The following is a 23,513-nucleotide window of genomic DNA, read 5'->3' on the forward strand; positions in this document are numbered from 1 at the left end:
GAAATCTAAACTGGAGAAGCAATAACCTGTAAACTAATAAACCAACCCAGCACTTTGATAGTGAGGCACTCCCCAGAGCAGGGATTATTAATGGGTGTCCTGAAACCCTGTGTGTCTATGTTTGAGAGCAGTGGGAAATATTTCTGATTCTCTGTGGATCTTACACATATGTTCTTATAAAATCAGTTCAGACAAATGCAAAGACTAATATAAAAGCAGCCTCCTTCCAGTCTACACAGAGGCACTTCAGAAGTTTAAAAAGAAAAGCACTACAAAACTGCTTGAATAAATAATAATAAAGGTATTAAGCCGCAATATTAGGAGTAGTTTTACTTGTCAAAGTATGGGGCTGCACAGTCATTGATTTTCTCTTATAATTGAGATACTGACATGCATGACTTATGTTTCTTTGGCAGCGAGTGCATGGGGATGGAAGAAGGGATCTTGAAATCCTGTGAAATCTCCAGCTGAGGATTTGATGGCTCTGAAACTGCTGTCGGTCTCGATTCTTTATTTCCTTCGAACCATAAAATGGGCTATATTAACGATCTGTTATGATGAAAGACAGTTTATGAGGCTAAATGTAATAACGTTTGCAATGTGATCAGGGATCTGTGGAGGTAAAGTGTTATAGAAACCAGGAGTGTGAGTATGGATCCAGATCCTCCTCAGCCAGAAATACTGGGAAGCAGATGACGGGCAGACAGACCTCCTCAGGAAAGGTCCCATTACCTGTCCTGGTGTGTATTCTCAAATCCCCATGCCCTGCCTCAGTCACACAAACAGGAATCTTCTCCTTAGTTAATTTTTTAATGTATTACTTTCAGTGATGAGGATTCAGTGCTCAGTTGCTTCCGCTTGCTATATCCCATCTCAGCTACATGCCAAAATGAGACATCTAATTGACAGGAACTGTGAAAGACAACTTTTTTTTTTTGTCCCAAACTAATGTAAAACAGCAAAGAATGGTGTTTCCATGTAAATCTGAACTACAGTGGACTCCCTTTGTTCCCCTGTCATGTAAAAAATAAAATGAAGTCTGGCAAGGATGGCAGGAAGAATCCAGTGCTTTGTGTCCTGAAGTAAAGTTACTCTCTGGAGAAGGCAGAGCAGGAATAAACTTCTTTATGAGTCAGGAGGTTTTACTGACAATAGCTGCTATTATCTCTGTCAAACAGGCAAAGCCTCGAGTGATTGTGGTAAGCAAGAAAGAGGAATGCTGTTTATTCAGTGCTGGAAAACAGACTATTTGCCAGACTGCAAAGAGTACTGAAAAGGTATCGAGTCTCTCTCTGTTTGAATTAACCACAAAAATAACCTGCTGAATTAAAAGCTTTTCCATGGATCTCTGCTGCTCTCTAACGGTGCCTTAAAGGATTGTCAGCACAAAGTGTATGTGTTCCTCCTGCAATCAAGTTTTGGTAAAACTTTTAATGCAAAACAAACAAAGGAAATATTCATTAGGTCCTTCAGAGATGTTACCTGAACAGATAACTCACAGATCAGGTAGCTATTGCTGTACCCATGGCCAGAATATTTGGGATGTGGTGAGGATGGTGGCAAAGGAGAGCTAAAACATGGGAACACAAGTTTTGAATGTATTTTAGATGCAGCAATTTCAAGAGTCTGGCAGGTTGCAAACTTCTGGGAAATGCCAATTTTCAGTGCTTTGTATAAATTAGAATACAAAATTTTTATTCATGAGTACCGGTATTTCAAAGGGAAAAAATAGCATTGTATTAATGAGGTATAATTAATAAAAACTAATGTTTGCACCTGGGACAGACACATTTGGTTCCACTCTCCTCTCACATATGTCTTTATTTTATCCCCCTGTACAGCTCCATTGGTCACCTGCCAATGCTCACTCAGCTAGCTAATGGCAAACCCACTTCTCTGACCAAAACCAGCCTTGTTTTCAGAGAATCACAGAATGGTTTGGGTTGGAAAGGACCTTAAAGATCATCTTCTTTCACCCTGTTGTGGGTGACACCTTCCACCATCCCAGGTCGCTCCAAGCCTTGTCCAGCCTGGCCTGGGACACTTCCAGGGATGGCACAACCTCAGCTGCTCTGGGCAACCTCTGTTTGTCTATGTAAAAAGTTGCCTCTTTCACACAAGCCCCCTTTATAAGCCATTTTTATTAAGATGGGAAAGCACACTCGGGGTCTTAGAGCATGGCCTAACAAAACCCAGTACTGGGAGCGATCATATCCCATGCGCAAATGGAGGGAAAACAATATTCACAGCGCTTCTGTGTCCCCAGGGTCACCTGTCCTCTCACAGCCACCCCCTCATGCAGAAGAGGGGTCCTGCCTGTGAGTCCTCCCCAACTCTCGGCGTGAAACGGGGAGAAACCGGGCGTGGAAACCGGACCGGGGGAAGGGGTTCATCCCCGGAGAAGGGGATCACTCCCGGGAAAGGGGTTCATCCCCGGGGGAAGGAATTCATCCCCGGAGAAGGGACCGGGTGCGGCAGCTCTGCCCGGGGTCGGCGAGCAACCGTGTTGAGAGCGCGGGGGGGCCGGACATGGCGTCTTGCCGCGACGGGTAATGGCGGCAGCGCTGAGGGAAGGGGAGGGGAGGGGACAGCCCGTGAGGGCAGCGGCCGCCCTGCGCCATCGCCCCCCGCCGGCTGCGGGAGGGAGAGAGGGAGGGATGGGAAGGGAAAGGAAAAGAAAGGCGCCGCTTCCGCCACGGCGGGGCGGGCCCGGGCGGAGAGCGGCGGCGCGGCGGGGCTGGCGAGGGTAGGGGCGGTGAGGGCCGCGTCCCGGCGGGGTGGGGATGGCTGTGTCCCTGTCTCCATGTCTCTCTCAGGAAAAGCCTGGTGGAGCTGGGGTGAAAAGCAGGGCTCGAGGTTTCCCCCTCGGTACCAGCTATCCGCGCTAGCGGGGCCCCTGTCGGAGGCAGCGGGGCCATGCGGGGCAGTGATGCCATCGCTGCGGGGCTGCGAAGTCCCCCCCAGTCATGGGTGCAGGTTTGCACTGAAATTAACTTAACCGTGGGTATTTCAAGTTACGGGAATGATTCAGGATTTCTGTAGCTCGTGGCGCATGTTTTTAATCTAATGTTGTCATACTGTTGTCGTTCTGTTCTTTTTCGGAAGCGATGGAAGCGAGTCCCATCGTGACGTCTAAGCAGCGAGAGGAGGTGGTGCACGGGGTGCCCACCGAGGTGGTGTGCACGGCCTTCTCCAACTCGGTGCTCGTGGTGGTCACACAGTACGGCAAGATGGGCACCATCGTCTACGTGGACCCCAACACCATCGGCGACAACGTGGGCAGGCCCTCGCTCACCACCAAGGTGCTGCTGGGCAAGGATGAGGTGAGGTGAGAGCGGATGCGAAGCGCAGAGGCAGCGAGGATAAGGGGGAAATGGGGTAGGTGGGGCTGTGCAAGCTGCCAGGGAGTTGATGAATCACAGCAGTTAAGCAGTGTTTGAATAGTGATAAGATTAATTTTAAAATGAGGAAAAGAGGGGCTCATCAGAAAAGTATGTGTGCTCGTCTGCTCTTGGACATAAAAGTTTAACTAACCGTGAGTGGTTTGGTGATCTGTTGTTTTTATCCTACAGGATATGGATTGCTTCTGCATGTTTATGGAAAGTTTGATAAAGCTCTGTTGATTTAAGGGTTGCAAGATTAAATATGCAGCCATTGATAACCTTTTTGGGTTTCTGTTCCAGTGAGTTTGTTTTCCTTTTCAGGTCTGTTTTCCCACCCCCATCCTCCCCTGTCTATGCCAGCCCCATAATGGACTTTAGTTGCCCTCTCCCAAGTGTGTCTGCCAGCACCTTCCCTTGATAAAGTTTAATTTGTTTTGCTTCAACAAAATGAGGTTTTTATCGACCATTTCACAAAGCTAGAGAGAAAGCAGAAGCAAATGTGTTTCTAAAAGCGTCAACTGGTCAAACATTAAAACAGAAAGTTACAGAGCTACAAGATTATGAGGCTTTCCATCAGGGTTGAAGCTATCACATATTACTTGCTAGCTTTAACTAGACAAGCTATAGCAGCACAAGTTCCTGATTCTATCCATGACTTCCCCTTGTGGAGTTCTTTTTCTTGAGCAATAGCCTTCCCTTTTTGGGAGATATTTTGCTTTCTCTGCTTTGATATCTGCAAATGCAGACCACCTCCATCCCCAAGCTTATTTGGGTTTTATTTGGAAATGGGAAGTGCTATGTTTACTTTGTTCCATTCTATTTTTAAATAATTTTAACTAACTGATCTAAAGTTCAAGAGAAGACTTTCACTAGTTTGCTGCTTTCCTGCTTGTCACTGCTAACATCCTTCTTTGGGATGTTGCACGTTTCCAAACAGCAGCTGAAATCAAGCAAACTCATCCTTCTGACAGATACACAGCTCTGGGTGTAAATAAACCCTGGACAAGCTGGGTGGTTCAAAGCTGTGCTGGATGAGCTTGAGACTGGGCATGAGAAAACACCTCTTCACCAAGAGGGTGGTCAGACCCTGGAACAGGCTTGAGGTGGTTGATGCTCTGAGCCTGTCAGTGTTTAAGAGCCATTTGGACAATCCCCTGAATAATGTTTCAAGCTGAGCTGTGAGTTGGTCAGGCAGTTGGGCTAGATGTCATTGTAGGTGGCTTCCAAGTGAAATGGTCAATGCTGTTCTGATGTATTTTGTTAAAGAAAGCTCATGGAAAAGGTTATATCATTTTTTTGCCTCCTTCAGCCTCACTACTTATTTCTGCTTTTCATGATTCTATTAAAATAAGAAGCAACATGTCTGTAACACCAGGCATACAAAAACTTTGTATATAACACCATTTGGGGATTTCTAGGAATTACAAAAATAACAGGTTTTTTTCAGAGCTTGTCAGTGGAGCATCCCCTCTTCAGAACAAGTTTTTAAACAAAAAAACTGTACTTGCAACCTTCTTTAGAAACCTGGCTGTGAAGGAAATAAAGGCATTTGGATCCACAGCATTTCATGTCATTTAACACTGGTACCATAGTTCAGGTGGGAGGATTATGGAAGGAAAGATTTTCTGTACTGAGTTTCCAAGTTTCCCAGACAGTGCTGAACTCAGTTCAAGTGCAGTACCAGTAAAGTTGTTTCAGGGTGGTGTGGGTGGCTGGCACACTCATGAGACCAAACTCTTCCCTTTTAAGCTGGTTGAGACAGGGTTTTCTGAAGTTCCCTGTCCCATGGCTTGCCTTTGCTGACCATGTTGGAACTGCTCAGTGTGAGTCCAGGATCAACAGATTCTCCATGTCACCCCAGGACTCTTCCTCTCCTAACTCCTGCAGGAGGACTCTCCCATCTGTAGGAGAGTACATCTCTATTCCTTTGCTTTTCAGCCCCTCGTTCATGTCTGTGCCAAAAACCTGGTGGCATTTGTGTCGCAGGAAGCCGGGAACAAACCTGTTCTCCTCGCCATGGCTCTAAAGGACAAAACCATGGAAGGAATACAGGCCCTACGAGAAGTGATCCGAAGTTGCCAAGTGTGGTGAAGTTGTGCCATCTGGATTCAAGGAAATGATCCTGAGCCCATGACTCATCACCACCTAGTTGAAAGGACTAGAAATGAAAATGATGGAATGTCTTTGTGGTGGTTTTGGACGTCCTGAGGAATTTCATGAATTTTTCTCTACTGTGTAGAACGTTTGTGGGTTTTATTACTGGGATAGGTTTGCAAGTCCATATAGACAGTGGTGAGACGAGAGCAATTGTCTCAACAAAGGAGAGAAGTGCTACTTTTATCATGTTGGGTGGGTCATTTATTTGGGAAAGGGCTCGGCTCTGCACATGTGTCCTGAGGAGCAGCAGATGCCAAGCTCTGTAGCTGTGCCATACCACAAAGGGGGAACACCCAGTGCAGAGGGAATAAAAGAAACATTGTCAAATCAAATTTTACCTGTTTTCTTTTTTGCTCTGTGAGAATCACTTCAATTGAAATACAAGCTTTGGTAAAAAATCAACAGTTGTATAATGGGAAAGGTTTTCTTGCCTTTTTTTAGGAAATGAGTCCTAGATGGCTGCTTTTGTCCTTATGTCCATTCTTTTCTGGATGTAGTCTGAATTCATTTTCTACTTTCACTCTGATTTTAAAGAGAGGCAGATCATGATGCTCTGCAAATTTCATGCAAGCTGATGTCAGGGTGGAAGACAGGAACCCAAAATAGTGGTTAGAAAATAATCTCTGCCAATGGATTACGTGGTACCAAGACACTGGAGAAACAGAACATCCATAGGCTGATGACCTGCAATGAGCATCTGTCTTAGGAGATGTGGGGACAGATGGTTTGAGGGGTTACACAGGGTTGTTGTTTCTACCAAGTCATTTACAGAAGGTGTCAGATTATGTTGTGTGAGCTGATGCAAAGATTAATAGCCAAACTTTTGCCTTTTGCTTGGAAAGCACATTTGTTTTTACCTCTTGTAATAAACAACAACAAGTAGTAAATTTTTAAGTGAGCTGTTACACACTTTTGTCACTTATGAACTTGACAGCACAGACGGAGGCCAGGTCTTGGATTCTGGGCAGGGAGGAGTTGTGCTAAGACCAGTTGGTACAGCAGAATCAGCACAGAGCCTGTGCCTGCCCCACCATGGTGATCCAGCTGCCAGGTCATTCTGCTGCTAAAAAATCCCCTAGAAGCAGAAAAGCAGAAAATGGATTTTGAAAGGACGCTTTTCTCTGAAGTAAGAGTTATTTACAGCATTTAAAGGGATTATGAGAAATGAAACTCTCTTTTAAAAATACGTTCAAACACTGCAGGCTTCCAGCTGCCCTTGACAAGAAACTTCATCTAAAAATAATTTTCTAAACTGTGCTTCCAAGAATCAAAGATTCGCATCTGTCAGAGCTATAAATTTTTCCTCTTTTACACTTCCCTTTTTTTTGTCTAGGAAGGCTGAGAGAGACATGTGGAATTAGTTATTGTCAATTTTGGTTTGCTAGTAGGGATTCTCTCCTGACACAAAACTGAGGCTCTTACTGTGTCCATAGCTCCAGCAGCTTGAGGAGAACATGCATGAATCAGCAAATTGGATGGAAATTGCATCTTCCACTGTGGTGATACAGTGGCATACCACTGCTGAGCCCCAAAGAACTGAGTGTTACTGCCTAAAAGCCAGGCACAAGTTAAGTACCCTCATTTCCTGGCTGTGTATGTGCCACCTGGTCTGCATAGGACAGTGGGTCAGGAAAGGTCATGGAAACCTCTCTGATTTGATGCTCAGAGCCAGGACAGACTTACCTTGCTGCCTTTCCACGTGCCATAAATTAGAGCACGAGCAATTGGTCCTTCGACTTTGCTCCTCTCTGCTGCACAATAAACCAAGGGGAAGGCCTGCTCAAACAACAGGCACAAGGTGCCACCAGCTGCCTGCCTTTTAGTCATCGCTCTCCTCCGGGTGGGGATTAATTCCCGGTTGAGGGAAAGCTGCCTCTGCCACCCAGGCAGAGCTCTAGCCCTCGTCGTGTGCTGGGCGGGGGGCAGCGGCGTCGGGCCGCGGCTTTCCATCCGTGTTTGCTTTCCGGGCGTGGGTGCCGAGCACGGCGGACTGGAAAGGTAAGTTGGGTGGCTTTTCTGCGGGAGACAAAGCCCGACCTGCTGCTCCAACTCCCGCGGGGCCCGGGGCGCAGGGAGGGCGCTGGCACGGTGAGCCGGGCACAGGCAGGGGGTGCGGGTAAGGTAAGCGGGGCACCGGCGAGCCCGGGGCACAGCAAGAGCCATTGGTGGGAAAAGTGGGGTGCTGGTGGGAGCCGGGAGCAGCGAGGGTAAGTAAGTGGGGCAGTGGCAGGGCCCGCGGCCAGCAGGCGGGCAGGGCTGGGACGGTGTCCGGAGGAGGAGTCTGCAGCGGTGCAGGTGGAGGAGGGCACGGGGGATGCAGAGGCAGGTGCACGGCAGCCAGACTCCCTCCCGGAGCAGCCCCAAAGGGTGAGTGGGGCCCTGGGGGGTGCACAGCAGATGGGGGAAACGCCACAAATCGGGGTTGACCCAGCCATTGGTTCTGAGCACCTGTGGGAGCCGCTGGGAGGGCAGAGCCGCCGCTAAGAGCCCTGTGCCTGCGTCATCCGCTCCTGCAGATGGGCTTCAGAGAGGGCTCGATGCTGCCCTGCCGCGATTTGTAGCTGTGTGCTGTAGGTCCTTCCCCCTGAGTGGCCTGATGGTGGTGTGGAGAGGCTGGTCCCGTGAATAAGCCGAGTGTCCTGGCTTTTTCTGACAGCAATGAGGAGGAAAGGCATGCCTCCTCCTCTGCTGGGGCTAAGCCTGGATGCTCCCCTCCCCGGGATGTGGGTCAGGGATCTCAGAGGGGCTGCGAGGGCTCACCTTTCCCTGCTGAATTGCTTCTCCCCACAGGGAGCTGCCACTGAGGTGGGGATTTGTCCTAAGTGCTACAGGACACAGAGAGGGGTGTGAGCTGGGAGTCTGGGCTCTGACAGCCTGCAGATGGAGAGGAATCCCTGGCAAGGTGAAAAGCCCCATTTGCAGGTGGCCTCCCTGAACACAAGCTTCGCTGCTCAGTTTCTTTTCAGTTCTCACTTAGCATCTCTAATATCCCAGCGAGTGCATGTAACAGGTAGACACTGTATGGCAGCTACCTGCAAGGTGTCTGAAAACAGATTGGATATGGCTCAGTCCCATCGAGGAGCTGAATTTTGCAGCTGGTATTATTCCCGGTGTCTCCTTGCCGCCTTTGTTTTGGAAGCAAATGGCTCTCTAACTGCATTGAATGGCCTGACTACCTTGCACGGCCGGGATCTAATTACCTGTGGAGCTGGGAGCCCTGTCTGTGAGCGGCACCGAGGCTTTTGCTTTTAATGACTTGTTCTGCAATGTTCAGAGTGTGACAATGTCGGGGAGGCTGCCAGGACTGGCTGTCGGTGCCACTGTGCGATGGCTGGGAAAGTTAATAGGAGATGGGATGTCTTGGGCCAAGCATCTGTGGTTGAAAACAGAATAAATGGATCTAGTGAAGAGCACAGCTCTCTGCCGTGTCTTGGGGAGTAAGCTGGATCATTAAAAAAGTGACTAGAAAATACAGCTAGAAAGAGTGAGCTTTCAAGAGTGAGCTTTTCAAGAGTGAGCTTTCCAAGAGTGAGCTTTCCTGCTCTGTCATGATGCTCTGGCAGAGGCAAAGTGTGGCCCAATGCAGACATTTACCTCAGCCAGCAGCAGGGCAGCTCCCAGAAAGAGTGAGGAGTGATTGGGGAACGAGGCACAGCTGGGCTCTTATCTCCTTCCCTGTGCCACAGCTATCTCCGTCCTCCTGTTAATGTTTACAAGGCAGGTCCGGCAGCATCCAAGTCTGTCCAAAGACCAGCTCCCGCCCCGGCTTTTCCGGGATCCTTTTTCTGCTGGCCGGGGCAGGAGCACAGGCCGGTGTCGGGGAGGAGGAGCGGGCTCCCTGCGGGCTGTGTAACACTATCGGCCCCGCTGCTGTCCCAGCTCCAGCCCCGCTCCCCCTCTCGCAGCGCAGGTACTCGGGGTGAGCTGCTGGGGCCCCGCCAGCTGCTGCCCGGGCATCTCCGCTTACACCGACTCTGCCAGAGCCGGGGAAAGGTATTTTTAGGGCTGTTGATCTGACACCAGCTGAGTTTGCTCTCCTGTGAGGTTGGGGCTCGGTGAGAGGGCAGAACAGGGAGCCGCAGGGTCAGCTCTTGCTTTGGTTTGTTTTCGGCGTTTAATTGGACCGAGGTCATTCCCTACCACTCTTATCTGTGGCAGATATTTTTGTGCTTCTCTCCTGTTCACGCTTACAGTTTTACTCCAGGCGATAGTTACCCAGCAGCTAAAATATTTGTTTATTAACAATGCACTGAGAAGCATCTATATTGTTAGAGTTCAGCTTGCAGGTTGTTGGGTTTTTAAACCACTATTGTTATTCTTGGGGAAAAAGCAGCCTTCCATAGATTAACAGAAAGAAAACCCAAACATGGCAGTTTATGCATCTGTTGGCCTTGAGATATGAAGCTGCCCTATAAATAATTGCTTATTATTAGGTTGGTCCTTGCTGTCTGTAACCACAGGGTACACGGTGTCCGTATGCCCAGCCACCCTGTGCACCAGGAATGCTCAGTGCCTTGGGGCAGCCAGCTTTGAGGAGCACACAGCAAGCAGGGAGATGCCATAGCTCTGCCTCTGGCATGGCAGGCTTGCTCCCCTGTGCTTAATTTGGGTGCAGGAGGAACTGCTGGCTGTCCTTCAGGTCTTGGGGTTGGCACTACTGGCACAGTGACACCCCCACAATCCCAAAATAACTGGGTGAAGAATGTGGGTGACACCAAATGTCTGGTTTCTTGGGCAGCCCCAGGCTTTCCCCCAGTAGGTCACACAGGATAAAAGGAGCCAAATTTGGAGGGGGGGGGACTTGGTGTTTCCTAGGCTCCCGAGGAAGATGACACAAATGTCCTGATGGCTTGTTGGTAAGGGACTCTTTATTATCCTGGGTGAGGGATTGGTTTAACCCTTAAGTCTGTGGTTTTTGATGGAAAAGGGTCCTGAGCCACAAGTGTGAACTTACAGGGGTGCAAATATGGACAGATCATTCCCTTCCAGGTGGGAGTGATTCCTGAGAAAGCAAGGAGCAAAGCTGGGAAGGAGAAGAAGTGTGTCTTTTGGGAGACATGGGAACTGCATAGACCTCCTCAGGGAAAAGAGGGTCTGCTCCTGAAGGATATTTGCATTTTCCTGCTGGGAGAAGCAGATCATGGCAAAGGGGCTGGTTTGGGTGAAGGACACCCTGGGCAGGAGATAAACCTCTCAGGAGGTTTGTACATGCTGTGTGGGCTGGGAAATCTGCTGGGACCTTCCCTGTCCTGCACCACTCCCCTTCCCTCTCCCTCCCTGCAGATGAGTAATGCCACACGTGCTGTGCCCTCTCCCGTGGCACCTGGCACGCTGGAGCCTGGCACAGCAGCCAGGCTGGCCTCAGCCCCACCATTCTCAGCTGTTGCCCTGCTCACGGCTGCCCACAACACCTCCCAGGAGGGCCAGCAGCTTTTCCTGACCACCACAGCAGCACAGGTCATCTCTGGCATCTTCGTGTGGTCAGCACTCATCGTCACCTTCCACCAGGTATGGGCTGCAGCAGAGGCGGGGCTCAGCACAGGGGTTGACATGAGAGAAAATTATTGATTGCCCCCAAGTCCATTGCAAATTACTCAGCTCTGGGTAAGTATTTCTTCCTGTTGCTGCCCAGAGGTGATATCTCTGCTGTCAGGAGCCTGGTGCTGGCAGCTCATAAGGATGGACTTTGCCCACACCCTCCCCAGGTGGTTGCCAGAGCCAGGAGAGGCTGCAGGGCATTGGCACTGCCCAGAGGCAACACCCAGTGGGGCATTTGGGGTGGTTGGGGTGCCCAGCACAGCTGCCTTGAGGCATCTCCTGTTTTAGGGGGCTGTGCAGGTCTGTGCTGCTGAAGGCAGCCCTGGGACAAGCAGCTGTCTCCAAGCACTGGGATGGGGCTGCACAGGGGAGGGTACATTCCTCACACAGCCCAGGGAAGGAACCTCATTTCCAGGTTTTCATGCAAGGGGTGAGCCCAGGGAGTGGGATGGAGCCTGTTGTGTGTGTTCTCTGTGGTGGAAGGCTGGCAGAGCTCTCACCCTAGAGAGGAGAGTCAGCACAGCACCCCTGTGCCTTGGGGGGTTCCTATCCTGACCTCTGTCAGCCACAACTCTGCATGCTGGGCACTCTGCAGATCTACACACACCTGAGGAATTACACCATCCCCAAGGAGCAGCGCTACATCATCCGCATCCTCTTCATCGTGCCTGTCTACGCCTTCGACTCCTGGCTCAGCCTCCTCCTCCTCGGCAGCCACCAGTACTACGTCTACTTCGACTCAGTACGGGACTGCTACGAAGGTGTGCACAGCATCTGCTCAGCACAGAGGCTGAAGGCAAAGCAGGGTTCTCATCCTGCTGACCTGTCTCTGGAGCACCTTGGGTTGTGAAGTACCAAATCTCCATTGCTTTCACTTCCCACTCTCCTTTCCTCCATGAAGAAGTTTTCCCTTTCCTTCTCTGTTGGCAGCAGGGAGGGGATGCCCTACACACAAACACGAGCTGGTACCTTTCAGACACAGGCTTGGAGGGACCCCAGCACCACATTCCTGGGAAAGAGGTTTTCTGTGAGGTAGAAGTACAGCTTCTCTAAAACACGAGGCAGATACACCCAAGAAACTGGGCAGCTGGGGTGTGTTGAAGTGCAAAGGAAACTTGTCAGGGTTAAGGATGTTTTGCTTCCTCGGTCCATTTAGGTATTTGGATTACTTCAGGTTTGGTGTATATGAAAAATAAGTGGTGGGCACATCCCGGAAAACTGTTCAGGACTTGCTGCTTGCTGGCCACCAGCCATTTGTGCTGTCCCTTAGCAATTTTGAGGTATTTCCATGCAGATGGTCCCTGGATAGACTGTGTGTGCCCAGAGGAGCTGCTGTGTCTGTAATGAACTCTGTGCACATAGTGCAATGTGTCTGACTCCCCTTGGAAGTCAGATAGATTTGACCTGCTGCTCCTCTCCCTGGGCTCCCACCCACCAGCATCCCAAATCTTGATGCAGTGCCAGGTTGGATGAGGAAACACCTGAGCAGGAAGAAATGTGAGATGAAACAACCCCCTCCAGGACTTCCATCAGTCCTGCTGATCCTGTCTGCCCTTGCCTTGGCAGCTTTTGTGATTTACAGCTTCCTGAGCCTGTGCTTTGAGTACCTCGGCGGGGAGAGCACCATCATGACAGAGATCCGAGGGAAGCCCATTGCGTAAGTCCCAGCATCCTGTGAGTTCCTCCTCCACCCACTTTCCCCACCCAGCACCCCCTATGGCATCCCCTCTCCTTCTGCTTCCAGGTCCAGCTGCTTTTATGGGACCTGCTGCCTTCAGGGTATGTCCTACTCCATCGGGTTCCTGCGCTTCTGCAAGCAGGTGGGTACCCCAAGGGGATCATTGACTCCACTTCCCTCAGATGAGGGCTCTCTGGGAGGCAGGTTCCTTCCCCACTGCCCTGCCAAGGGGGCTTAGCTTCATTATTCACTTAAAATGCTGTATTTGGAGGCTTTTTATCTCTGAGGGAGGCAGGTCACCAGCTTCCTGGCACCTGGCCAGCAGCAAGGCTGCTTGCTGTCCTTGCCTCTGACTCACTGCTGAGTCAGGGTCTCCTCCCACTGCAGAGCTCAGATTGCCATCTCTGTCCAGTCCCAGGTTAGCCTGGATGCTGTCTCACTCCCCAGGACTGCACTGTGGGCTGAATCCTGTCACCTGTCTGTCCCCAAGCCCTCTGGTCCCCCACCTTGGACTGGCTATGCTGCCTTTTGAGAGCTGCCTTCTGGAAACCCCACTCCCTCACATGTGCAGACCTTGTGCTGGTTCATATTTCACCCCAGAGCACTGCTCTCTCCTCTGTGTGTGTCCCTGGAGCAGACGGGTGGGATGTTCTGCTGCCTGTGGTACATTGTGTCTCCCCCCATGCAGGCCACGCTGCAGTTCTGCATTGTGAAACCCCTCATGGCAATTGTCACCATCATCCTGCAGGCATTTGGGAAGTACCACGATGGAGATTTCAAGTGAGGATGCTGGGTGGGGCTGGGGGGTGGATGGGAGATGATGGATCCCTGCTCCATCACCAGTGTGTCCTGCCAGTCTCCCCAGGAAGCTGCTCCATGGATAGCGAGAGCACTGTGAGCCCAAAGTGCTGGGGAAGAGAGACTCACTGCCTCCAAACAATAAAGGGACAAAACTCCTCTGAGCCATAATAAATAAAAAAATTAATAAAATGAGGTCCCACCAGCAGAGGAGAAGCTGTTACCTCTGCCCTGCTCCCCCTCCTGGGCTGTGTTCTCCCCCACAGCAAAGCTATCCCCTTCCCCATTTGATCTCTCTTTGGCCCCAGCTGCACTTTCTTGCTCCCCACAGCCCAGCGCAGCAGCCCTCTCTCTCTCTCTCTTTGTCTGCAGTGTCCACAGTGGATATCTCTACATCACCATCATCTACAACTTCTCTGTCAGCCTGGCCCTTTATGCCCTTTTCCTCTTCTACTTTGCCACCATGGACCTGCTGCGCCCGTTTGAGCCAGTCCTCAAGTTCATCACCATCAAGGCTGTCATCTTCCTCTCCTTCTGGCAAGGTGGGTCCCACCATGGACACCCAGGGCTTCTCCTCCCATAGCCCCACCTGGATCAGGGGTGCAGGAGCAGAAATGATCCCTATCCCTTCCCCCACACAGGGACACTGCTGGCAATCCTGGAGAAATGTGGGGTGATCCCTGAAGTTCAGATCATTGATGGGAAGGAGGTGGGAGCTGGGACAGTGGCTGCTGGCTACCAGAACTTCATCATCTGCATTGAAATGTTCTTCGCTTCCATTGCCCTGCGCTACGCATTCACCTGCCACGTGTACAGGGAGAAGAAAGAAAACTCAACAGGTAACTCTTCCTCACTTCTTCCTTTCTGCAATGACTAAGGAAAGAGGAAACTTCCCTTACTTTATTAGTATCCATTACAAATGGGATGCTAAAAGCCACAAGAGGAATTTCTTTACCCTGTCCTCCATGTATTTCTTCTCCCTCTTCCCTCATGACACCCACAAGCTAAAACAAGGGGGCAGGTAAGGAGACCTTGGTGTGGCTGGGCAGGATTAGGGGATGGTGGTATTACCCACATGCTCTTGGAGAGGATCTATCCTTTGGAACATGGAGCTGGGATTGCCTTCCTTCTCCTTGGAACCACAAGCTGACGTGGCCCACAATGAGCCCCTGATCTCGAATTTCCAAGGAGAAGTGTCTTGGATCACTTGTGCTCATTCGCTGTCTGCTGTCCCATCACCCTCCTGCTCTCCCTGTTTTGCAGCAAACCTCGCCCCGATGCAGAGCATCTCGAGTGGGCTGAAGGAGACCATCAGCCCCCAGGACATCGTGCAGGATGCCATCCACAACTTCTCACCTGCATACCAGCACTACACCCAGCAGTCCATGCAGGAGGCAGAGCGCAAAGCGCCGGGGGACAACGGGCACGTGGCCTCCAAGATAGATGGACAGAGCAGCAGGAAGAGCAAAAACATTGAAAAGAGAATGCTAATCCTGTCAGATGAGGAGCTGTAGGACGTATCAGAAGAGACACTGACACTGAAGACGTTTTAACCCATGCAGAGGGGAGGTGTCTTGAGGCTGAGACAGCCTGGGCTAATCAGAATACTGAGAAGCCAGGAACTCTGTCCAAAAAGCCAGTCTCTCAAAGGGAAGATGCAATAACCCAGAAAAGGTTAAGTGAAATAGTGCCAGCTTCTGCTGTCCGGGTGAAGCTGTGTTGGACCCTGTGTTGCAGTCTGGGCTTTGCTGCCCCACTGCTGCTGTCTCTCTGCCAGCCCTGTGCCAATGCTGGGGGATGCCAGGCAGGGAGGGGAGCCAGGGTGCAGGACAGACCTGATGCCCTCACCCTCCTCCTACCTCCAAGCAGTGCTGAGGCCTGAGAGAAATGCTTTTCTCAGCACAGTTCTGCTCTAGTTTCTCCCAATTTGAGTAAAAAATGATCTCCAAGGGCTCCGTGGAGAAAACCAGCCCAGGAAGGTGACTTCGCTTCACCTCAAAACCCGGTAAAGGTTGAAAGACGTCATTTCTTATTTTTACATCTTTCCCCCTCTCCTTCTCACAGCAAAGCTTATAGAGATGTGCACAAGACTTTTACCATGGAGAAAGAGTAAGTCATCCTCTTCTCCCTCCAGATGTGGATGCAGCTGTCCAAGTAACTCCCCCGGGAGTGTGGCAGGACCTCACTGGGACTAAGCAGAGGTCTGCAGCTGCATTTCTGAGAGCTGCCAGTGACAGAAGTGCTTGTTTATGTCTAAACCAGCTTATCTCTGAATGGATCAGAAGTTAAAAGGGATTCCAGCTTTCTTATCAGAATCTTTATTAGGGAACCAGACTGTGACTGGTGGTGGTAGGAATTCACTTACTGGGAACTGTCTGTTCCTCCAAACCCTTCACCATTCCCCATCCCTGGGCTTTGCCTGACCTGTGGGAAGGCAAGCAGGAACTGAGCCCAGCTGGGTGACCATGGTGAAGGTAGAGAGGTGCTGAGGGATGTTACCACATGGGGCAAGACCACAGGCAAGGGAAGACTGTGTATGGAGGGATGCTCTTTGTATCAATGGTGGTGAGCTCATATCCTTCTGTTAAGACTTCTTCTCCTTTCTTCCCCAATTTCTAGTCTAATTTCTATTCTCCTGTTAATGAGATGATCCCTGGGAATGAACTTAGGCACTGGTTGGGTAGTTGTCTGGGATGGTAGCTGGCTAGTGGAAGGGTGAAGGCAAATCTATAGCCTCAGATTTGCAATCATGTGGCAAACAAACCAATGGATAAGGCTTGGAGCCCTTTCAAACACAACTCAGAGAATTTGGATCTTTTTTTTCCCTGCTCTTAAGCTGCAAAATGTAAATCACAACACAAAATTATTTATTTTTTTTCTAATAAACAGCAATTTCTAGCACAGAGCAAGCAAGCATTTTCACTGAGCTCAGCAAGCAAAGCCCACGATCTGCCTGTTCCTGCTATAATGCTGATGCTCTTAAGCTTAACGTCCTCCCTGCCCCTCAGTGCTGGCCCAGCAGAAATACCTGCACACGCAGCATCCTGCGCATTTTGGCATTCCTACAGGATTTGTGCTCATCTTTTTCACTCCACAAAGAACGTGTGTGTCTCCTGCTTTGTCTCCTTGCACAGCACCTCTTCCAACCCTCACTTAAGCTGGTTCAGAGGTGCTGGATCTGGTTTAGCTAAGCTAAGCCCAGATTCCAGCACCAACAAGACAAGCTCTGTTTATTATTATTATTATTGGAAAAATCTTACCATGCTATAGCTCAGACTCCACATGAGCAACCTATAGTTCAGCCAGTCCTGCAAGTCCCTCTGGTCCAAAGGAGCACTGCTCATACCTGCTCAGCCGGTGAGACTGCTGCCACTTTTCCTGCAAGGAGGTCCATAAACAAGAGCCAGATGCTGTGCACATCCAGGCATTCATCCAGGATCCTGCACAGCCTGGGAGCCAGACTGTCCTGCATAGAAAGTGCAGCCTCAGTACTCAGGAACAAGGCTGCTTGGCTTTGTAATGCAGCCAGCGCAGAAGCAGGGACATCTCAGCTGAACATCTTGGTCTTCACCCCTCTGGGAGAGGACAGCCACAGCTGCAGGAACAGAGGCTGCTCTGGCTCCTGGGGCGAGGACAGACTGCAAAGGTGATGATGGCACATCTGCTGGTGCTCTCGCAGCCGCTGAGATAAAGACTTGCACAAGAACACAGCAAGAACCGTGGTTGTACTTCATTGCACAAATGATCGACTCCGGTGCATAATGGGCTGCCTCCACTGCTCTGCCAGCAGGTGCAATTCCCAATGCAGACAATAACATTTGCCTATTTATGTCAAGCCCTGATTACTGTATTATATGTAAAACAGATCTTTCTTGCAAGCCAAACAAGGGGGGAAAGAAAAAAAAAGAAAAGTCAGCTGTGACTCATGCAAGTCAGCAGTGTGATACCAGGCTGAAGGAGCCGTGCTGGGCTGGACACCAGCTGGCTGCCGCGACAGCAACAGCAGGCACCCTCCCTGCTCCAGCCTGGGCCTCCTGCTCGTCCTTCTTCTTGGAGAGGGGAGAGAGGCAAGAGCTGATGGCTCAGGCTGGGCGCTGTCACGGCCCTCAAAGCCTCAGGCTGTCAAAAGGCATCCATGGGGAACAGAAATGCCAGCGCTGATGTAGGCTGGACGCCGTCTCCTCGGCTCGCGCGTCTCCTCCACCTCCTCAACAAGGACACGGGGAAAGCTGGCGGCGAGCACACGGGTGACCTACACAGGAGCCTGCTGTGCCTGGAGCCACGCCAGCAGGCAGCCCGGGAGGAACAGGCATCTCTCACTGCCAGCAGCAGGCTCCAGTGGTCGGCAGATTTGTTTTCCCGTTGTCGCCTGTCCTCGGGCTTTCCCCAAGGGCAAGGCTGCGCTGCAGCTATCGAATCTCCTGGTGTTTTTTGGGCTTGGATCAGGCAGGTTTACACCCCACTCATGTCAGGGATGATCATCACAGCAAGCCCTGCCTCTACACCTGCAGGAGCTGAGGCTGACCTCTCTAAAAGCAGAGGGGAAGGAAGGCAGCTGCTGGCACCACAGGAGAAGCAGCTCTCATGCATGGCTGCTTGCTGAGAGCACAGCACCCAGTCAGAGACAGACACTTCTTGTTTTGGGTGCTAGCACTCACCAACGAGTCCCTGAGCCCAGCTGCTGACAGGCACCAGACTGCCAGACCTGTGCCAGAGAGCAGGATTTGTGCTTTTGTCACCCTATTCACAGAGATCTTCTATGCTCCTCCCCTATGCATGGTGAACATTGAGTTTCCTTTCACTTCTGAAGCTTCACCTGGCCCATTCCTGATCCCTTTTCCTCCTGAACTAATGCTTCTCCATCCCTGCAACAGTCACAAATGTCCCACCTCCCTGTCCCCTCTGTTGTCACCATCTCCTCACTGCAGTGACTCCAGGCAGGAGCCAAAGCAGCTGATGATGCTTTTTTTGCTCAGCACAGAGACTGCCATCACCCTCAGGCTTCACCCACGTGCTGCTCAGCCAAGCCTGCCTGGCCCCACCTAATGACCATCCATTACCTGCTGACACACAAAGCCTTCCAGCCCTGCTCCTCTTCACTTTGCCCTACGTCTTAATTCCAGCTTTGGCCAACACACCCATCTGTCTCCAACCTACTGCCTCAACACAGGCCAAGTGTTTTACCCCCTTCAGCTGTTCCCTCAAGAATTTCTACCACTTGAAATAGGGAATTAAAGCCAACACAACCCCTGGAAGCTCACTGGCACAAGGTACCACAAAGCCCCAACAGGGAAAAGCAAAAAGATGAAGTATTGATGTAAGGGGTTAAAGCAGTTTATTCACAAGCAGTCACACAGGGAAACCATGAAGGGATATTTCACAGCCCAAAGGAAGAGAGAGGAGTGTCTCTCTCCAGCCCTTCCAGACAGGTCACAGTGTCTCCAAGCCACAAGTGGCTTTGCTCAGCATCACAACTACAGGCAGGTGCCTGCTGAGCTGTCAGTCCTGCTTGTGCTAACACAGACAGCCCCTGATTGTGCACAAAGAGAGCCCCTGGGTCAGGAACAGACACACTGTCTGAGCATGGCATCGACCTGACAAACAGCCTGGACAACAGCTGTCCCTGGAGCACATTCCAAGTGTCCCAAGAAAGCACCACAGCAAGGCTGAGATGGGCTCCAGGAGGTTGGGTCAGATGATTGCAAAAGCCCAAGCCGCCATCCCACTCGCCTTAGCCCAGCCTGCCTCCAAAAAACACATTGCTCACTGCGGCCGGGTGCTGCGCTGGGGACAGGCAGCAAAAAACCCGAGGAAAACACTCCACTGAAGATCAATTCAGGCTCCAAAACGCTGACCATAGACCAGGGCAAGTCTGAAACCAGAAAATGCTTTATTGGAAAGGTACAAAAAAACCAGTCACTGCAGCTAAATTTACAGCAATAAATTACGTTGTGGCTGTCAAGAGAAGTAATGGACACATACACAGGGCTATTCGCCTTACAAACAGGAATCCACATTGCTTGGTATATCAATAATTTATTTTATAATAAAAAAGCAGCACAAAAATAAATATTGAAATGAAATTACTGAGTAACCACAGAGGATAGAATGAGCTGGTGATAAAAAACAACTTAAAACAGAAGACTTCTATCATTAAAAAAATGAAAGCAAGTATCCACCATCTACGGAAACACCCCAGCAGACTGAAATACAGACGAAGGAAAACAAATCCACATTACAAAAGTTTTTCGGTTTTGTTTTGTTTCTTTTTTTTTTTTACCTTTTTTTTCTTCTTTTTTTCCTTTTTTTTTTTTTAAATAAAAACAATCATGACAATGAAGTTTAAATGATTCGAGAGAGAAAAAACTGCCACCTTCTCCTCCTCCCCGGGTCTGAGCCATCCCGTGGCACAGCTCACATCCGCTCCAGCCCAGTGCCTCGTCCCTCCCGCCGTCCCGGAGCTGCCCTGGCACCCAGGTCTCTGCACTTTGTGGTCTCCTCCTGGCAGATGGAGAGCTGGGCAGGAGCAGAGACGCTTCCTTGTTTCAAAGGGATCTGGAGCTGCCCTGGAGGGAAAGGTTCCCCACTCCCAACAGAGAGCACAGCAAACACGTCTACGAGAACAGAGGAGTCCCTTCCTGACGCCTTCGTCTTCTCCTGCCTCCCGCCCAGCCTCGCTTCCCGCGTCACACTGCGGATGGGGAGCAACCAAAGAAAGGCCAGGCCCAGGGGAGAGGATCCCAGCACCCAAAAATCAGAGCCCCCCTGAGCTCCTCCTCAGCAGGGTCAGGGGGACAAACTAAGAGGGGCAGGGAAGGGAGCCATCCAAAGTACTGCAGCAGAGAAGCGCGGGAGGCGCGGCCGTGGGACGCGTCCCACGCCACCAGCTCCCCGCTCGCCCTGGGTGTCAGGCTGGCAAGCGCAGGACGGAGAGAAAAAAAAAACAAACAAAACAAAACAAAACAAAAATTAAAACACAACAGAAACAAACCGAACCCCAGAGGAATGCAACGCGACAACCCCGAGCTGGAGGGCCCTCCAGGGAGGAGGGTGGAGGAGCTGGGTCTCCAACGCCATCGACAGCTTTCGGGTCATTCCTCCCTCCACGTTACCTTGCAATTCTGATCCCTCTGTGGAAGTTTAGCCAGGACATTTCATTCTCCTCCAGGTCACCACCCAGGGAGCCCTGGACTGGCAATTTCTTTTAATAAAGATTTACAGTATCAAACTTGGAAAAAAAATTATTTTTTTTCTTTTTTACGAAAAATCTGTACGATAAAATGTATATAATTATATATTTATATATATATTTCTCTCTCTTTAAATATTTCCACGTGGTCCTTATGGATATCCAATATGGATTACCTACCATGGCTATGGTATCAACAGCTTTAACAACACCCAGGCCTCTTGTTCTTTATCGAGTGACCAGAGATTTAAGTGCCTACCAGCACTAAACTAGCAATCACTTGGACAAGCCTTTGGCACCCTTCCAAGAACTGGAAAAAAAAGAAATACTTGGCCACAAGGGAAGTGCCACATAAAGATATGTTTCTCAACTCATTCCAACAGCAAGAAGACCCCAGGAACAAAGTTCAACCTCTGTCCCCTTCAGTGAGACAGGTCTGATTTCCCCGGAGGGGTGTCAAGGGCAGCCAGAGGGTGTTCCTATCTAGCCAGGAATGTTATGGAGCTCTGGAGCTGTTTTAAAGACTGGAAGCATTTGGGCATTTTCAAGTCAACTGGCCTTTTTCAATAAAGTTTTCATTTAAAGCCCCAACAGTGCCAGGAGTCTCCATTTTGCCTGTTTTTGGAGGCACCTGTAAGGTCTGGGAAAGTGTCCAATGTCTGTGAGCTGGAGAACATGAGAGGACCAGGAAATGACCGTAACATCTTTCTCTTCCTCAGCTTCTGCTGTGGGAGTCAATAACTGGTACTGATACACAGGACATCGATCTGCCTGTTTGGAGATAGGGAGGGAATGGAGGAGAAATGAGGTAACACTAAGTGCCATCCAAACTCTACGTGTGTTGGAAAATCACTTGAAGGAAACTCCCTGCTCCCCTCCAAAACGTGTGGATCTGGCAGGGGGAGTGAGCCTGCAGGAAGCATTTTACTGACACCCTTTCTGGCTCAGTAAAGTCACGGATGTCGATGTTGGGGACTGAACGAGAACCAAGTCTGAGGTTTCTCTTTTCATTAACCTATTTCACAAAGGATCCTCCTGGGAAATCCAGAGACTCCGATGACAAGGTGAAAAAAAAAAGAAAAAGCAAGCTAACAACTTCTTCCAAAGACAAGTAGGGCTTCACTAAATTTTTACCAACTTACTGCCATTCACGGCAAGACAAAGCCTCAAACAACAAATTATACTGGGTGTCAGATGCCAGTTCACTGTCCTCTTTCCAACAACGGTAGCACTTGATTATTCTCTTTCAGTCCAAACCACTTATGAATTCTCCGTGATCTTTTTTCCAGAGCCCAAAATCTCTAAGCTCTTCTCCTCACCTCAAAACCTCAGCAATCTCATTCTTTTCTCACCTGCATGACAACAGGCATCGTCCATTCCATAAGTCTCTGACCTGCCCTACAAAACACAGAGTCCCTTCCCTTTCCTACTTCAAGAAGAAAAAAAAAAACAACAACAAAACACACAAACACCAACATAGCTATTTTTTTTTTACAGTGACCTGGAAACATTCATTGTTTCACCACTGCTGCATGACAGCAGAATCTCTCCTTTCAGCTTCCCAAATCCTGCCCACTGCCAAGCCAGAAATCCCTCTCCCAAACCACTGCTCAGAGCCAAACAAACGACTTCTCCATCCCAATTCTTCTGCCCCCTACACACACATTGATTTTCCATCCTGCCCTCATTATAACTCACCCACTTGCAAGAGAAAGCATCAAGTTTCAGGGTCACATTCACACAGGTTGTCTGAACACTGAGGGTTGTTCACCGTACTCTTTGGATCCCAAATCCAGCATCTGATGTGCTATGGAGAGGGAAAGACTCTTCCAAGCTCCCGTCTGACCTCCCCACAGCCCTTTTCTGATCACCAAGGACTGGTGAGCACAGCTATCCAGCTAAGGATGCTCATTGCTAACATACCAGTGCCTTTGTCAAAGAAGAGACTCTAAACTTCTCTCCTCCTGGCTGAATGCTATTGCCCTCTAGTTACACTTCAGTGCTTTAAAAACATCCTTCCAACATCCTCTGCACAAACCCCTCCTCGCAGTGCTGATCCCAGCAGAACTGTCCCACCTTCTCTCCCAGCCAATTCTGCCTCCACCAGTAATACATGCAGCATTTTTCCTCCTCATCCTCCCTTCTCCTCCTCACCACACTGCTCGTCACAGCATTGACTGTGCCTCCCTCCCTTCAGCTTCAGGTAACCCAGGAAAAAAAAAGCTGCTACTTCAAGACTGCGGATCATTTGGAAGAAATAAACTGCATAAATATACCCAAATCACAGGCACACCTTTGGGAAGGAGCTATCAGGAAACTTGGGCTTGGAATAAAGGAGGCTGCTATGTAGGTTTTTTTTTACAGGCCACACAGGTAATGGGGCATATTAAAATATGTAAAATATATATTTTTCCATATTTTAACAGCATGGATTGAAAACAAAAGGTTATTCTTAATGGGTGTGGTCAGACCCAAGCATTTATCTCCATCATCCTCCCACTCCCATCCACTGTTAGCAGGATGAAATCAAATCCAAAAAGCCTATATTCCTGCCCTCATAATATCAGGTGGAAGTGGGGAAGGTAGGGGAGACCCTTCTTACAAGGAGTAGGAGGCCACTAAAGGAAACTCTTTTTCCCATACATTCATCTCACATGATGATTTCTACGGTCCATATGTTTCCTGGCTCTTGAGCATCATTCACGAAGACTCCGGAGGCTCCTCAGGTATCTTCTCCCAGCTGGAAAGCTGCACAGCTGAGAGGGGTTTG

General features: G+C 49.9%; 2 protein-coding genes and 1 long non-coding RNA gene across 12 annotated transcripts; 2 read left to right on the forward strand and 1 right to left on the reverse strand.

The window, feature by feature from the left end:
- Positions 1-2,385: 2,385 nt before the first annotated feature.
- On the forward strand, positions 2,386-5,872 carry PSMG3 (proteasome assembly chaperone 3). 6 transcript variants are annotated; one of them, XM_026793718.2, is made up of 3 exons: positions 2,386-2,549; positions 3,106-3,328; positions 5,322-5,460. In XM_026793718.2, exons 2-3 carry the CDS (start codon positions 3,108-3,110, stop codon positions 5,407-5,409), a joined length of 309 nt encoding a protein of 102 aa, XP_026649519.1. In that variant the 5' UTR covers positions 2,386-2,549; positions 3,106-3,107; the 3' UTR covers positions 5,410-5,460. The 6 variants fall into 6 exon arrangements, with proteins under 6 accessions (XP_026649519.1, XP_026649518.1, XP_005487449.1 ...); XM_026793717.2 differs by having other exon boundaries at positions 2,405-2,549; positions 3,106-3,323; positions 5,322-5,872; XM_005487392.3 differs by lacking the exon at positions 2,386-2,549 and adding an exon at positions 2,610-2,746 and having other exon boundaries at positions 3,106-3,323; positions 5,322-5,872.
- Positions 5,577-8,289, reverse strand: LOC141731020 (uncharacterized). 2 transcript variants are annotated; one of them, XR_012582901.1, is made up of 3 exons: positions 7,989-8,289; positions 7,224-7,530; positions 5,577-6,615 (listed from the first exon to the last, which is right to left on the reverse strand). It is a non-coding gene; the product is annotated as an uncharacterized LOC141731020 (long non-coding RNA). The 2 variants fall into 2 exon arrangements; XR_012582900.1 differs by having other exon boundaries at positions 7,224-7,556.
- On the forward strand, positions 7,391-20,806 carry TMEM184A (transmembrane protein 184A). 4 transcript variants are annotated; one of them, XM_074552860.1, is made up of 10 exons: positions 7,731-7,907; positions 8,331-8,442; positions 10,824-11,048; positions 11,674-11,839; positions 12,645-12,735; positions 12,823-12,898; positions 13,445-13,536; positions 13,927-14,096; positions 14,196-14,393; positions 14,818-20,806. In XM_074552860.1, exons 1-10 carry the CDS (start codon positions 7,855-7,857, stop codon positions 15,066-15,068), a joined length of 1,434 nt encoding a protein of 477 aa, XP_074408961.1. In that variant the 5' UTR covers positions 7,731-7,854; the 3' UTR covers positions 15,069-20,806. The 4 variants fall into 4 exon arrangements, with proteins under 4 accessions (XP_074408963.1, XP_074408961.1, XP_074408962.1 ...); XM_074552862.1 differs by lacking the exons at positions 7,731-7,907; positions 8,331-8,442 and adding an exon at positions 7,391-7,538; XM_074552861.1 differs by lacking the exon at positions 8,331-8,442 and having other exon boundaries at positions 7,790-7,907.
- Positions 20,807-23,513: the final 2,707 nt, after the last annotated feature.

This window comes from Zonotrichia albicollis, chromosome 16 (assembly GCF_047830755.1).
Source record: "Zonotrichia albicollis isolate bZonAlb1 chromosome 16, bZonAlb1.hap1, whole genome shotgun sequence".
NCBI lineage: Eukaryota > Metazoa > Chordata > Aves > Passeriformes > Passerellidae > Zonotrichia > Zonotrichia albicollis.